At 37.4% G+C, this 14862-nt stretch overlaps 1 protein-coding gene and 1 pseudogene across 4 annotated transcripts in view; both read right to left on the bottom strand.

Annotated features, from left to right (window-relative positions):
• The window catches only part of IL1RAP (interleukin 1 receptor accessory protein), a 154538-nt gene that overhangs the window by 66591 nt on the left and 73085 nt on the right, over nt 1-14862 (bottom strand). For all 4 annotated transcript variants that reach the window (XR_004734374.3, XM_078350128.1, XM_008981394.5 and 1 more), the window contains exon 3: nt 1261-1546. Coding sequence is in view for 3 of the 4 variants with exons in the window: in XM_078350128.1 (XP_078206254.1) it covers nt 1261-1546 (286 nt within the window). In the remaining variant the exon portion in view is untranslated. The remainder of the gene's footprint in view (nt 1-1260; nt 1547-14862) is intronic.
• On the bottom strand, nt 2378-3057 carry LOC100394077 (high mobility group box 3 pseudogene; annotated as a pseudogene).

The raw sequence follows: 14862 nt of genomic DNA, 5'->3' as shown, positions 1-14862 counted from the left end.
GAGATTAAGGGAAGACCATGTAAAGACATGGAAAGAAGTTGGCCATATACAAACCAAGGAGAGAGGCACCAAGAATAAAATCAACCCTACCAAAACCTTGATCTTGGATTTCCAGCCTCCAGAACTCTGAGAAGGTAATTTTGTTTGTTTAAGTCACCCAGTCTGTGGTATTTTGCAATTGCAGCCCTAGCAAAGCAACACACCTGTTAAATAGTATGTAATTGTTAAAAACAAATAACCCAGGGAGTTTAGAAAACAAAGCCAAAGCTGGCAGCTAAAAAGTGACTGTGGGAATTATAATTAACCCTGAAAACGGCTATTACTTGATAAGGCCTCAGGTTTTTAAAATAATTTTTTTCTGTTTTTTTTTTCTTTCAAAAACAACAATAATGCAGTTTAAAAAAAGGAATACTGTAGAATAAAATATAAAATCTACAAAACTTTCAAGGGAAAAAGGGGGATTTGAGAGAAATTTTATAGTAATGGTAAATTGTTTGGGTTATATTCTTATATAGCCAGAGATATGGTAATCTTGTGCTTCTTAGGGGAAATTTGGTAGAAATTTAACAAGCATTGTCATAGATACATACATGTCATGCCTCCCAAAAGAATATTTGGGAGAATATTATGACAGAGAAAGTTCTAAGGAGGAAATTGTAACTGAAAATGTAAACCTTGGGCAAATGAGAGAGGATTCCTAGTTTGTTCCAGGGCTTCTGATTTGGGGGCTAGATCTACAGTGTCCAATAGAAATTATGCTGCAAACCACACATGTAAGTTTAGACATTTCAGTTGCCACACTATAAAACTAAGAGTATCTGGGAGGCATCACATGTATTAATGGGCCCTGTATTTCTCTTCTGTGGCAGGTACTTTGAAAGATGCCAAGAATAACAGATACAAATGAGCTCTATTCCCTGCCCTGTTCAATGTCTAGAGAAGTGGATGCCTCCAGGTGAGCATAAAGGTATGCAGGTCCTGATGTCATGAGAAGGGACAAATAACAAGGCTCCACATATAGACAACTTTGATATGTCTCAGGCTCTGGAAAGAAACTCCCTCCAAGAACATTCTAAGGGCCACAGCCATTTTCTCTGCATACCTCCTTCAGTCCCCTTCAGCTAAACCAGGGAGAATTACCTGATTAAATTCTATCTAAATGCTTCCGACTTCTTCCCAGCTCCCTAGCACATGGATCATCTGGATAAAAGCCCAGTAACTAAAGGGAAAAGAGAAAGTCACTCCCACGAATCAGGCTACCTTAACATGCAGGTATAGTTGCCAGTGTCATTGAGGAGGGTGGGCCGGAACCAAAGCACATCTTTCTCTTTACTAATGCGGTTCTCAGGGAGGCGGAAGTTAATTGGCTCCTCAAGGTCTCGGTCCTGCCTAGTCCAATACCAGATCAGAGTAAGGCCAGCTGAATGGGCTGTGCTGTAGTTAAATTTCAAGAAGTGTTCAAAGAGTGGGCACTTGACGCGAGCTGGCTCATCTTCAAACACTTGGATTTGCCTCATGGTATCTAGTCCCCAGTCATCGCAGCGTTCTGAAATAGTCAAAAAGAAAAAAAAGGGCAGATAAGTCATTTCACAATAAAGGCCTCCCAAGAACACACCTTCTCCTCAGGACATCTGGTGTTTTCCAGGAACCTCTTTCTCTGGTCATCTTCTAGCCTCTGTCTAATAACTGCATACAGTAGGCACTTTGGGTGTGAAGAAATTCCTGTTCTGCATTATTTTTTCTTTTCTGAGTAGCTCTTGAATAATGATTTGATCTGATAGCTTGACTCTCATAAGCCCTGCAAGGTATGGGAGAAGGCTTCACCTAAAAAAGACATCACGTGGCTTTTCCTTTTGTGGAACAGAGAGTGTTTTAAGGAGGAACCTGTAAGAGAAAGGACTCCCAGTTAGCCATAAACCTTCTGATTTTTGAGCTAGATCTGCACTGTCCAGTAGAAATTATAATGCAAAATACACATGTAATTTCAGACATTTCAGTTGCCACACTAAAAAAGTAAATCAAAGTAGATGAAATTAATTTTAATATTTTGTGAAACCCCATATATCCAAAATATTGAAATAATTAGTGATTTTACATTTATGTTATTTTTCCGTGGTACATCTTCAAAATTCAACTTATTTTACATTTACATCTCAATCTGGGCTAGCCACATATATCTACTGTCTACTGTCAGCCCAGATTGAGATTAAGTGTAAAATAAGTTTTATTTTACTTATTGTCTACTTTGGACAGCATGACAGTAGACCTCAAGAAATCAAGAGGTCTCAGTGATACTCCTTGGTGGAATACTCATTCAGGGCTAAAGGTGCTACAGTTTCAATGACAGAGTCAAATAAAACTTATAATGGCTTTCACAATTTATTTTTTATTTTTTTTTTTTTTACAGATAAACAGTTTTTTTATTCATCCTCCTCCTCCTCCTCCTCCTCCTCCTCCTCCTCTTCCTCCTCGTCGTCTTCATCTTCCTCTTCCACTTTTTTCCGGGCAACTTTAGCAGGACCCTTTGCACCATCAAACTTTCCTTTCGACTTATAGTCAGCAACATCCTTCTCATACTTCTCCTTCAGCTTTGCCGCCTTAGTGATGTAAGGCTGCTTTTCGCTGTCATTTAGGTTATTCCACATCTCACCCAGCTTTTTTGCCACATCTCCAATAGAGATGCCAGGGTTTGTGGATTTGATCTTGGGGCGGAATTCTGAGCAGAACAGGAAGAAGCCAGATGGTGGCCTTTTGGGGGCATTAGGATCCTTCTTCTTCTTGCCTCCCTTAGCTGGTCCATAATCCTTCATTTCCCGATCATAGCGCACTTTATCCGCCTTTGCCATTTCATCAAATTTAGATTTCTCTTTCCCGGACATTGTCTTCCACCTCTCAGAGCATTTCTTGGAAAATTCTGAAAAATTGACAGGGACCTCTGGGTTTTTCTTCTTATGTTCTTCTCTGCACGTCTGGACAAAGAAGGCATAAGCAGACATCTTGCCCTTTGGTTTCTTGGGGTCACCTTTAGCCATCCTGACTGTATTGTTCGCTAGTCTCACAATTTATTCTTTATAAAGAAATCACGTACTTAGAAATTAAAAGAAAAACTTTTTAAAGAATTTTTTTTTAAGAAAATAAGAAAAGATTTGTTTTCTTAAAATAGGTAAAGATTTGTGTTCTTAAGAGTAATATCTGAATGGAGGGCTCTTGAGGTCACCAGAGGAAGGTTAAACAGAGATCGGGGTGATGAAGTCCTATGAGCCACACTTTTCCCCTTAGGTTTCTAATGTACACACATACACACACTTATGTATGTATTTTTTAACTCTATAATCTTTCCTACATTTCCATTGACATCTAAAACTTTTCATGCTAAGTATAATTGGAAAGGGTATATTTAGTGTCCTATTACAGGTTATATCATTTTGAAAGAAAAGAGTTATATCATTCTTTGAATTACAGCCAATGGAATAGTGATTTGCCATCCACCAATATCCAAACTAAAAACAGGCAAAAGGCTTTCTTTTAACCATTGTAACTTCAATAGTTTCTTTTTCTCCTTGAACTTACATTAATTCCACTATCTTCACGTGTAAATTTACTGTAATGAAATATATTCTTATGTTTGTTAGTTTATTTTTTATTTTTCATCATTTTATTCTTTGTGTAATATGTAAAGACCTAAGAGTTAAAAAGATATTTTGAAATGTTTTATAAATTTAATAATATGTTTTCGATTTTATAACTAATTATTGATTATAAAATATAAAGGTTGTATTGGAAATCATATCTTAGTAATATAGAAGGGCTACTTTTGAATGAGAGTTTTTAGGTACTAGTTGAAAATTGTTTGCTTACATGTAAGAACTGGGAAAATCTGTTTATAGCAAGGAACTAAAGGAGCTTAGTTCTACAAGGTCACTCAATTCTTTAAATTCCTTCTGAGATGTAAAACCATTTTATATTTTTATCATCCAACATTATTGTTAACGATCACTTGAAAACACTGGAGTACAGAGTCTGCAAAAACAGCCCTAGTTTTCCCTTTCCCCTGTATCCACATCTTCTGCAATTCGAAACTGGGAGTTTTCCAATCACGAGTCTATCTTACCACCCCTTGAATCTGGGCTTTGTGAGTTATACTGGCAAACAAAATGCAGCAAAGATTATTGTGTGGTGTGTGAGAATCCAAGCCTAAAACTTAAAAGGTTTTGCTGTTTCTCTTGGAATACTGTTGTCACCATGAGAATAAGTCCAGGAAAGTATATTCATAAATAAGAGACCACATAGAGTATAGCTGAGACACCCCAGCTGGCAGCTGGCCCACCTCCAAAAGTATAGCAATCTGGCTTTCCATAACTGACCAAAGGTACAAGAACATACCAACCTAGATGAACTAAGCCACAGGAGAAAAAAACAAATGAAATAAATAAAATGAAGTTTAGTCATTGAAATTTGTGCTTCTTTGCAAGGAAACCTTTTTGTAGCAATGGATAACTGCAAAAACAACTTACTTGTCATTATTCTGATTTTGACAAAAGCAAAGAATCTGAAGCTTTCTGACTTGCAAAAGGGTTTGTCATGTAAGTAATACAGCTCTGGGAAATGTAACAAATTGTTTTTTTCAAAATTCAACAGATGACTATTTGTTGCTACGTTTTCATTTAGAAGCAACTTTTAAAATTCAATATACAGAGAAATAATTTGAAAAATCAAAATGTTCACATCAATACACATCTGTAATACAATATATTTTATAAAGTACCATATTCTTTAAACATATTTGCATTAACATTGCAAAGTTATAGAGTTAGCTCATTAAGTTTACATAAAATTATAACCAAAGTTTTGGCTGGGTGTGGTGGCTCACACTGTAATCCCAGCACTTTAGGAGGCCAAGGTGGGTGGAACATGTGAGGTCAGGAGTTCAAGACCAGCCTGGCCAACATGGTGAAATTCTGTCTCCATGAGACAGAAATACAAAAATTAGCTGGGCAAGGTGGTGGGCACCTGTAATTCCAGCTACTCAGAAAGCTGAGGCAGGAGTATCACTTAGTCCTGGGAGGCAGAGGTTGCAAGTGAGCCGAGATTGTGCCACTGCACTCCAGCCTGGGTGACAGAGAAAGACTCCATCTCAAAAAAATAAAAAATAATAATAAAATAATTTTAATACATAATCCCAAGTAACTGCAAGTACAGGAGAAAAGACAGTAGTGATACCGACATGAACAAGTGGTAACAGGCTTAGCAGACCTAAAAAGACAAATCCTAAACCAGCAGCAGAGAACTGGCAAGCAAACCAATCTGTGGTTCAGGATGCTAAAAAGACCCAGGAGCTATCAGCACCAAGATAAAGAGTCATTTGTGCTGTTTACCCAATATTTCTGGGTTCTCCTCTCGGGCATATTATACAGTTGTACTTTTCCACATGTGGCTTACTTTGACCAAGAAGATGTGGTCAGTGCTACTTGTGGTAGATGTCTCAAGAGGTCGGGTATATTTTACAAAGTTCCCTTTTCCTCTGCCTTGGCAAATACGAAAGCACAGAGAGAGACACTCCCTTAGCTTGGGTCCTTTGACGGATGGCATACCATACAACTTGGTTCTTTTAAGGCATAGATAATTTGGCTTTGCTTATTGCCAATACCAATAACCTATCCTGGCAAATGCAGTCAGGTACCTCAAGACTGAAGACATGGGAAGAATGGTAAAATAAAGAAGACAGAATGACAGCCATATCAAAAAGTTACATCCTTTGTTTCAAGTCCACTCTTCTGGTACAAACAATTTTCTTCACTCAGCTCCAAGGATGAGGGCAGTCATTTACTCTCCAGGGAAGAGAATGAAGGAATCTTCTGTGGAAAATTTGGCCAGTTTAAGAAGAAAGATCTAGCAATCTTACTATCAGAAGCTCTTTACCAAATTTTGCAGCCACATCATCCAACAGAGAAGCTCAAGTTTAACAAATGTCACAGCTTCACACCAACATTTAGAATTTCCAATCAGCTTCTTAATCACTTCTTCTTAAATCTGAGCAGATAATCTGAGAAAAATCTCTACACAAAATGTAATGTCAAAACAAACAAATGAAGTAAAAAAAAAACTTAGAGCAAGTCAAATTCTTCAAGGAAAAGTAAATATTTACAAAATACTATCGACATTCTCAGTGAGACAAGGAATCTGTTTCATCTACGGAGCAGGAACAAGATGCTACAACAAAGAAGTATTCAGAGAAAAAAAGGCCATTAAAGCAAAAAATTTTAATATATATTTTTCTTAGATGTTAAAGATTTCCTAAAAAGCAGAGTAGAAAGAAAAATAAATAGAAAGTAGCCAAGAAAGTTAGAAACTGAGTCCAGTAATCTCAGTATCTCAATACGAGGAGTCCCCCACCTGATCTCCTACAAAAAACACCCACAATACAAAGAAAATTCTCAATTAAGTAATTCACAGAAAAAACAAAATCTGAGAACTGAACTATACAACCTTCTAAGGACCTAACAATTTCCCCAGCATAATGGATGAAAACAGACTTACAACACAAAAATATTTCAAAACAATTATAGAGAAAGAGAAGATTCTGCAAACTGACAGGGAGTAAGAAAAGAAAAGGGTCAATTTACCAAATATTAGGAATCAGAATGGTTTGGACACTCCCAGACACAAGACTGGAGGCTGAAAGATAATGAAGGAATGCATCTGAAGGAAAATTATTTCCAATCTAGAATCTAAATGTAACAAAATAATCAAGTGTGAAGGTGACAAATGTAGACACCTTGGTGTGTCCTCTTTATCAAGGAGCTTCAGGGGATTTTTACTACCAAAATGAGAGAATAAAACAGTAATGGAGAAAACCTAGGATTGGAAATAGGGATTTTAATTCAACAGAGAGAAGGGATGCTCAGAATGACAGTGAAGGAGATCCCTGGATAAAAGCTATGCACCAGGGCTTGGTGATGAACCAGTGTAGGTAGTAGGATTGGAAACCTCCAATAAGTGAAAACTAATTGCAACTGGTGGAGTATCTGATAACACTAACAATGTGAAAAATGATGCTGAAAGGCAATTGAAAGCTATGAAAATGGTCACAAAAAGACACCAATTAAAATAAGCATATAAAAAGCCATGAAGTTAATAACCTCAAAAACTAAGAAAGGTAATAGAATTATAGTTCATATATATGTGAAAATATTAATAAAATGATTATTGGTTCAACCAAATATGAGCTGTAGAGAAGAATGGGTAGAAGGGATAGCAGTTTCAGAGAGATCAGCCTCATTTACTCTAATAAAAAAGCGAAAAGATAATGCCTAGGGTTGACTACACAAGAGATAACTATGTACACATTTGGTTAGCAAAATATAACTGAAAAATGTTAGAAGAAATAAGATACCCGAGTTGCTGCCTCTGAGAAGGATATTAGTAAAAGTGAGGATAGTTAAGGCAGAAAAAAATAATTTTGATATGTCTTTTAATATATGGACCTTAAAAAAAACATGCGGAATTTGCTTTCAAATTAATTAAAATAAGAATTAGAATAAAAGGAAGAAAGGAAAGAAGGAGGAAAATATCTACATATCATACAGTTGGCACATCCACTCTATGTCAAACCATCCTTATCACCCCTACTTTCTGTTAGAAAAATTTTTTGATTTTATGTTTTATTTCCAAAAAATGGTGTTGCTATGCATTGGCTTGACAGTCATTTTATTCTGAATTATAAAGTATACAGTAAGAAAAAAAAAGAAGGCAGTTGGATAGAAAATAGAGTCTGGATCCTTATTGTACTAAGTTTGTTGCCTAGCTAAAATAAAATGTCACTGCCTTTGATATTTCCTACAGATATTCTTTACGTTTTTTGCAAAAGCATCTCCCTCGAGACTGCACTTTTTTGACTGGAATTACATGATGGTAGAGGAAAGACTATTAAATGGAAGTTAGAATCCTTCCTGTAACCCAACTCTACAATGTGTATCAATTCAGACCACTCCAACTTGGGCCACAGATCACATTGTGATGTCATGATTCACTTTTAACAGAAACACTGGTAAATTGGAGAGAAAAAGGAAGTTCTGCTGGGAGTTAAGGGTGCCCTTATTAAGGAGACATTCTGACATCAGTAAAATAAGTGTCATGTTGACCTCTGTAAGTCTTTATAGTCCTGGACAATAATTAATAGTAAGATAGGTGATGAGGGACACATAAATTTTTCTTTTGAAAAGTAAGAGAATGCCTATTGAGAATGAGGAGATAGAAAAGGAGAGCTAACATAACATTTCAAATGCAAGCATATACTCAGACAGACCAATTTAGGGGGAATTATGAAATGGATTTTTAGTGATCACAAGAACAGACTGGTAGAGACTGTCTATAGGCTACTTAATTCTGTTTTTCTTGACTTACGTGAAAACTACTTATCTTTAGTAATTGGGTTGGGGTCAGAGGGTTTTCCTCTGGCCAGTGAAATGTAGACAGAACTGCTGTACAACCTGAAATTCTCTGCATAATCTTTGGTGCTCTCTTTACCTTAAATGGAGGCCCTGAAGTCCAGAAATTTTTGAGAAGTTAGCATCACAGGATGGGAGGAACCTGGATCCCTGACACTGCTCAGAGCAGAGCTGTTCAGGAATGTCACTTTACTTTCGAGAGGCTGTAACATGACTGAAAAATACATCTCTATTGTGTTAAGCCACTGAGATTTGTGATAGCAACTAGTATTGCGTATCCTGATTAATAAAGAAAGGAAGGTAGAATTTTCCTTTCACAACATACATTAACAAATAAAGACCAGAGACTTTTTTAAAAAGCATTTGTTTCTTTTTTTAGTATTGTATTCAAATACTAAAATTTGAATACAAATCAATCACCAAGATTTCTGGCCCAATCTATAGATTCAATATGTCGTCAATTAAATTCAATACATTTTTAAAGGGAAAATAAATAATTATATCTGCCAAGTATCTCCCTTACATGGTGTTTTATAAACCAAATGAATATATTAATAAAGTGAGTCAGTCTCCTCTACCACAGAGATTGACAATATATGTATTAGTATTCATAAACATCACTATTATTATTATTGAGCTTTTTCTTTGGGATATTTGCCCATTTGAAATGAGTTCTGTGAGTTTTTAAGTTCTCTAGATAGCCACCTGAGCCTATTTTGTCAGCGCTTTTTAAATTATTCAATGAACAAAGAAAAATAAAATCTATGGCAACAGGCTGGAGTGTCATGTAATACCAAATTAATTATATGATTCACTGCCTCAGAAAAGACAGGAAAAAGCTGTTATGCAAATACATTTGTCTCTACTAACAGCAAAGGGAATTTAGCAAATTACTGGCACAAGAATTACTTTTTTGTTTAGAATGTCCCTTCTCATTCAGTTTACTCCACAGTGGAAGTCCTCTCTAAATTGGCCTCTCAACATGGGAGAACCACAAAGTCATCATTCCTCTCAGCCAAAAGGGTTTCTTAAGGCTGAGACTTGGTGGCACAGAGGACTAATGGAAATGTGCAAAGCTTTGCAAAGCCAAGTCACTGGAAAATCCAACCCACACTCCTGAGAGCAATTAGCATTTATATAGCAGGGTATACATTTTAACTAATTAATCTCACAACACTCTCTAGGGCTTTCATGCCCATTCCCACATTACATGCCAGGAAACGGAGACAGAGAGATTAATTGACTTACTTTTGCCTGAGTGGTAGCACAAAAAAAAAAGCTGCCTGAATATAGAACTAGGGTGTTTGTCCCAAATCTATCCTCACACATTCAAAGCAGAATATATTCCACAGAAAAGCCCTTCATATATTTGTATTCATTAAATATTTATTGGGAACCTGTTATGAGCAAGGTACTATGCTGGGTGCTAGGGCAGACAGACATACAAGTATAAAAACTCAGGAAGCTCAGGTATAGAAAAAACATAGCACATATTTGAATTTTGGAAGACCTAAGGTGGAATTACTTTCCATCCTTAATTATTTATCATGTGTCACTTAGTTGCCATGTGGCCTTGGACAAATGCTTCTCTTAAACTCAGTCTCTGCACATCCTGCCTATCTAAGTGCTGTGTGAGAATTAAAAGTCCTAGCATGCGAAAGGAGCTCAGTAGCTGAATCTGCATCAGAAAATTCCCATCAGAAAATTCACAATCTTCATAAAAGAAAGACATAGAAACAGAGTTAATGGAATGAAATAAACCGATTGTCATAACCGGTTTCTAAACAAGCATAATAATATATCCTACTACATTATATTGCACTACATTTTATGTTTATTATATTACTGTAAAAAGGGTGGAGGTGACAGACTTGAGACTTGGCTGAGATCAGAACCAGTCCCCTTTTAAATTCCAAACTACCAATCAATGCGGACTGGACCACTTAGGAATTGTCCCATTAGGGTGTTCTAGCAGTCCTATCTAAGCCTGAGGGTAGAGACTAAGTCAAACAGCTACCCAAACAAAATCTAAAAAATGTTTCTGAAAATTCACATTCCTTGACTAAGTTATCAAGAGGAGAGCATGAAGTCAGGAGCAGAGGAGGGAGAGGTGGAGTGTCTGGGAGCATCCATTACGCATTCTCACATTGCTGGTACAGTGTACACCCTGTGCTCATCACTGGGCAGATGGTTTTCCAGGACCAGATAATTAGACATACCTTACTCCCACCAACAAAAGGAAGTTTTCTTTATTGAGTAATTTGAAAAAAAAAAAAGGAAAAGAAAGAAATAGCTCCAATAGATATAAGGGATGATAACATATGTCAGATTAGGAAAGAATGCCAAATTTATAAAAAGGGTTTGGTGGGGGAGAAACCCACAAGCCATAGCTTCAATTTCATTAGACTTTCCTCCTAGAATATTTTTATTCCCAACAGTGTACTACTCCTGTTTAGGACATCAGGTATTTATCTTTACACTGCCCTAAAGACTGTCATTTTATATCAATTAGAGTGGCAGTCCCAGCTAGTTAAAAAATAAAAAAAAATGGAGAGGTCATTACAAAGCAAACTTGAAAACAAAGGAAAAAAGAAGGAAGAGGTAAAAAAGGAAAGTGGAGCCCCACAGATGAAAACAACCAAACCTATGAAGTTTAAATTCAGAATTATAATAAGCAATACTTAAAGTTACAAAATCAAATCTAAAAGAGCAGGGGTCTTTCAGAATCTAGCATTATTAAAGGAGGAATATTCTAGCATCTCTGAGCAGTTTTCCATCAGTATCTGCCATTCTGGGATTCCATTCTTAGTTTGTGAACACAAGTGTCACTTTCTACAAAGTTTTCCTTGTGGCAGAGCACTTGAATAAAAATCCGGGGTTTTCTACATAATTTTAGAGTTCCCAAATCTAAAGAAGCTGCTGAAGGTCTCTAGTCTCTTTCCAGGTTTCGATTAAACAATTTCATAACTGGGTTTTGGATTACCAGCAAAAAGACCCTGAATTATCATGTGTTTATGTTCCAGAAGGGTCCAGCAGCCACCCTTTCTGCTGCTGTGCAGAATAAGGAAAGTAATACAGTAGCATCATCTAATAGCCACTTAGCACAAGCTCTTCTTCTGACATCAAAGGGGCACCAGGGACCAGAAGGCTAAATAATGAATTCTGGGCCAAAGCAGGCAGATAGCCTGAGGTCAGGAGTTCAAGACCAGCCTGGCAACATGGCAAAACCCTGGGTCTACCAAAAATACAAAAATTAGCTGGGTGTGGTAGCGTGCACCTGTAATTCCAGCTACTTGGGGAGCTGAGGTCAGAGAATCACTTGAACCCAAGAGGCAGAGGTTTCAGTGAGCTGAGATCCCACCACTGCACTCCAACCTGGGAGGCAGAGCAAGAGCGAGATTCCATCTCAAAAAAAAAAAAAAAAAAAGAATTCTGGGTATGCTTCCTCTGTACCTTGGTTCATTATTTTCTTTTAAAAAAATTACTGTAATGAGCAATCTCATGCTGCTGAAGGGAATGATTTTCTTTGCAGGGCTGTGGTGACAATAAATAAGCAGGCTTGTGTCAAGTGTGACAGTACACTGGGGAAACTCTAACAGTCATTAGCTGGTGTGTGTGTGTGTTTTCTCTCCACGCAATCTTTTCTAATCCATGATTGAGGTGTACAAATCCAGTGATTATTCGATTATTCTCATATAATAATCAAAAGCCTTTGCTCTCTCTTTATTCTCATTAGACAACATTTATTTTGTATCCTGTGAGTGCTAGGGACTATGAACAAAATCTAGAAAAAATATAGTCTTCCTGATGAAATGTTCATTCAAGACTGACAGCATATGAAATAAAGTTCTTTCACGTGTTATCATGATAGAGTCCCAGAACATATGGGTCTCAGATCTAGTTGGAGAATTTCAGTAATATAGCTGAAAATACCCCTATTCCATAGATGAAATGAATGCAGCCGAGAGAGGGCAAAACACATGTCTGAGAGATGGGTAAACAGTATATGATAATAGTGGGGAGGGGCCAAACCAGGGCTCTAATATCCCCAAACAACTACTTTCCCTAGGGTGTCCGCAAAGGTAAGTCTCAAACAACCCAGTTCTAAACCTTGTCCTGCCACTTCCTAGCCATGTGACTATGTGCAAGTAAATTAAACATTCCCATGTGTAACAAAAGACTGGTTTGAAGATTAAATGAGGCAACACTGGTAAAGTATTAGCAGAGAGCTGGTCATGTAATCTTTGCTATTGTTACAATTATATTTCTCTCTTTTCACTTCCAAACTGAGTATAGCCTGTTTCAAATTGAGTTGAGCTCAACAGATGTTGCTGATGTTTAACCTATGGGGATTCGCCTGTAACAAAGTGTCTGAGAGTGTTGAACTAGAAGGGATATTTTAGAATATTTTAAAAGATTCTTCTCATTCTGCAAATCAGAGGATTTTACAAACTATACCCAGAAAGATAACTTGATGAATAACACGAGTCATTTTACTTGTGGCAATTATGAAGTCATTCCTTTCCAATCCAAATTTTGTGTTCTACTACATCATCCCAGTAAAATATATATTTCAAATCAATATCTGCACAAACATTCCTAAATGGTAATTTGAATGTAAATAGTACAATAGTACACTTCCCTTCAAAACAGAGGCTGAAGCAGACTAAGAACCAAACCCAGAAAGTCTAGAACAGACAATGTTTATATTGGGCCACAAAAGATAACATTGTATGTGTTCTAGATGTTCTAGATGGTCAAGCCATAAAATTACTGTTTTCACCCTTCTCATTTTATACGTGAAGAAGCTGATATATGGGTTTGTCCTTGAGACGGAATCAAGCTAAGTGGCATCACTGCCCATAAGTGTAGCACCTGAAAAGAAGAATCCTGTCCTCGGTTCCCTTTTAGGTAACAGTACACGTAACAAAATATGAAGGTAATCAGTGGCAAGCCCGTAGTGCTGTTACTAAGGGTAAATAAGATCATACACCAAAATGCCACGTGGACACTGACACCTACTAAGAACTTAATACGTTTTAGCTACCATGATGTTGATTATTACAGATGTGAAAATTGAGATCTAAAAAGAGAATCAGCAGAGAAATGAATTAATATGTGTGTCTGATTTTGAGTTTTTATTGCCTTTTACCAGAGCCAAGGGCAAGAAACTCAAAGCTAGGATTTGAGTTCAAAATGTAGAAAGCAGGTTAAGTATGGACTCTCTTCTTAATTAGCAAAGATACATCAGTGAGCACCTTTCTACTCAACAGCATGATTGGAATTTAAAGCCCAGCATGTATTCAGTGGGTCTCTGTACCTTTCAACACCATGTCTTACACTTCCCAGTCAGGGGGTCAGGGAGACTCCTTTAATCAAAGTACATCGGGATCTTCAACTTTGAATTAGGAGCTTTTGAACTTCCCCACCTCAAGATTTGCAGTCAATATTCCATGCAAAATTACAAAGTCAAAGGAAAGTGTATCTAGTGAACCTTGCCAGCAACCTCCCCAGCAGTTCTCAGGAAAGTGCCTGGAGTAAAAGAATGCTTATGATCTTCATTGCCTGCCAGAGGAGGAGACACAGGTGACAGTCTTGCCACTGCATTTAACAGAGGCATCACCTGTGAAACGCTGGTGCAGTCTCATTCTATTTTAATAATATGTCAAGTATGTAGATTTTTCTTGATGACTGGTAGCGACAAGTAGAAAACAAAAGATTCTGAGAGAAAATTGGGTGAAGCAAGCAAGAAAAGATGAGAGCATGTGAAAAGGGGTTTGTAGAAATTTCTGGCAGTGAATATGATGGAGTGACAAGAGGAATTCAAAAGGTGGGGGTGCTGAGTTGCTAGGTTTATAGTGGTCACTCACCTGAAGAACAGTATCTCCTCCCAAGGGAAGAAGCAGGGTCTCGGGAAGAGTAAATGCTAAGATAAAATCCTGGCCTAAGTTTCTGAACACTGAAGTCCCCTATAACCCACTGTGCATCTTAGAAAACCAGCCTGACCAACTTGGAGAAATCCTGTCTCTACTAAAGGACACAAAATTAGCTGGGTGTGGTGGTGCATGCCTGTAATCCCAGCTACTTGGGAGGCTGAGTCAGGAGAATCGCTTGAACCAGGGAGGTGGAGGTTGCAGTGAGCCAAGAGGGTGCCATTGCACTCTAGCCTGGGAAACAAGAGTGAAACTCTGTCTCAAAAAAAAAAAAGAAAAAGAAAAGAAAGAAAGAAATAAAAAAGAAAACCACTGCATGTTAGAGTTGGAAGGCAGACTTAGAAATCATACAGTACCATGACACATAATACAGATCAGGCTCTGACACCAGAGCGGCTAGGGAATGCCTGAGGTAAAAGACTGGGTTAGAGGCAGAGGCAGCATAAAGGTCTCTCTGATAACTACATCATGAACATTACTTC

Source organism: Callithrix jacchus, chromosome 15 (genome assembly GCF_049354715.1).
Source record: "Callithrix jacchus isolate 240 chromosome 15, calJac240_pri, whole genome shotgun sequence".
Lineage (NCBI taxonomy): Eukaryota > Metazoa > Chordata > Mammalia > Primates > Cebidae > Callithrix > Callithrix jacchus.
Note: the sequence above shows the minus strand (reverse complement) of the source record. Positions and strands in the feature narration are given on the sequence as shown.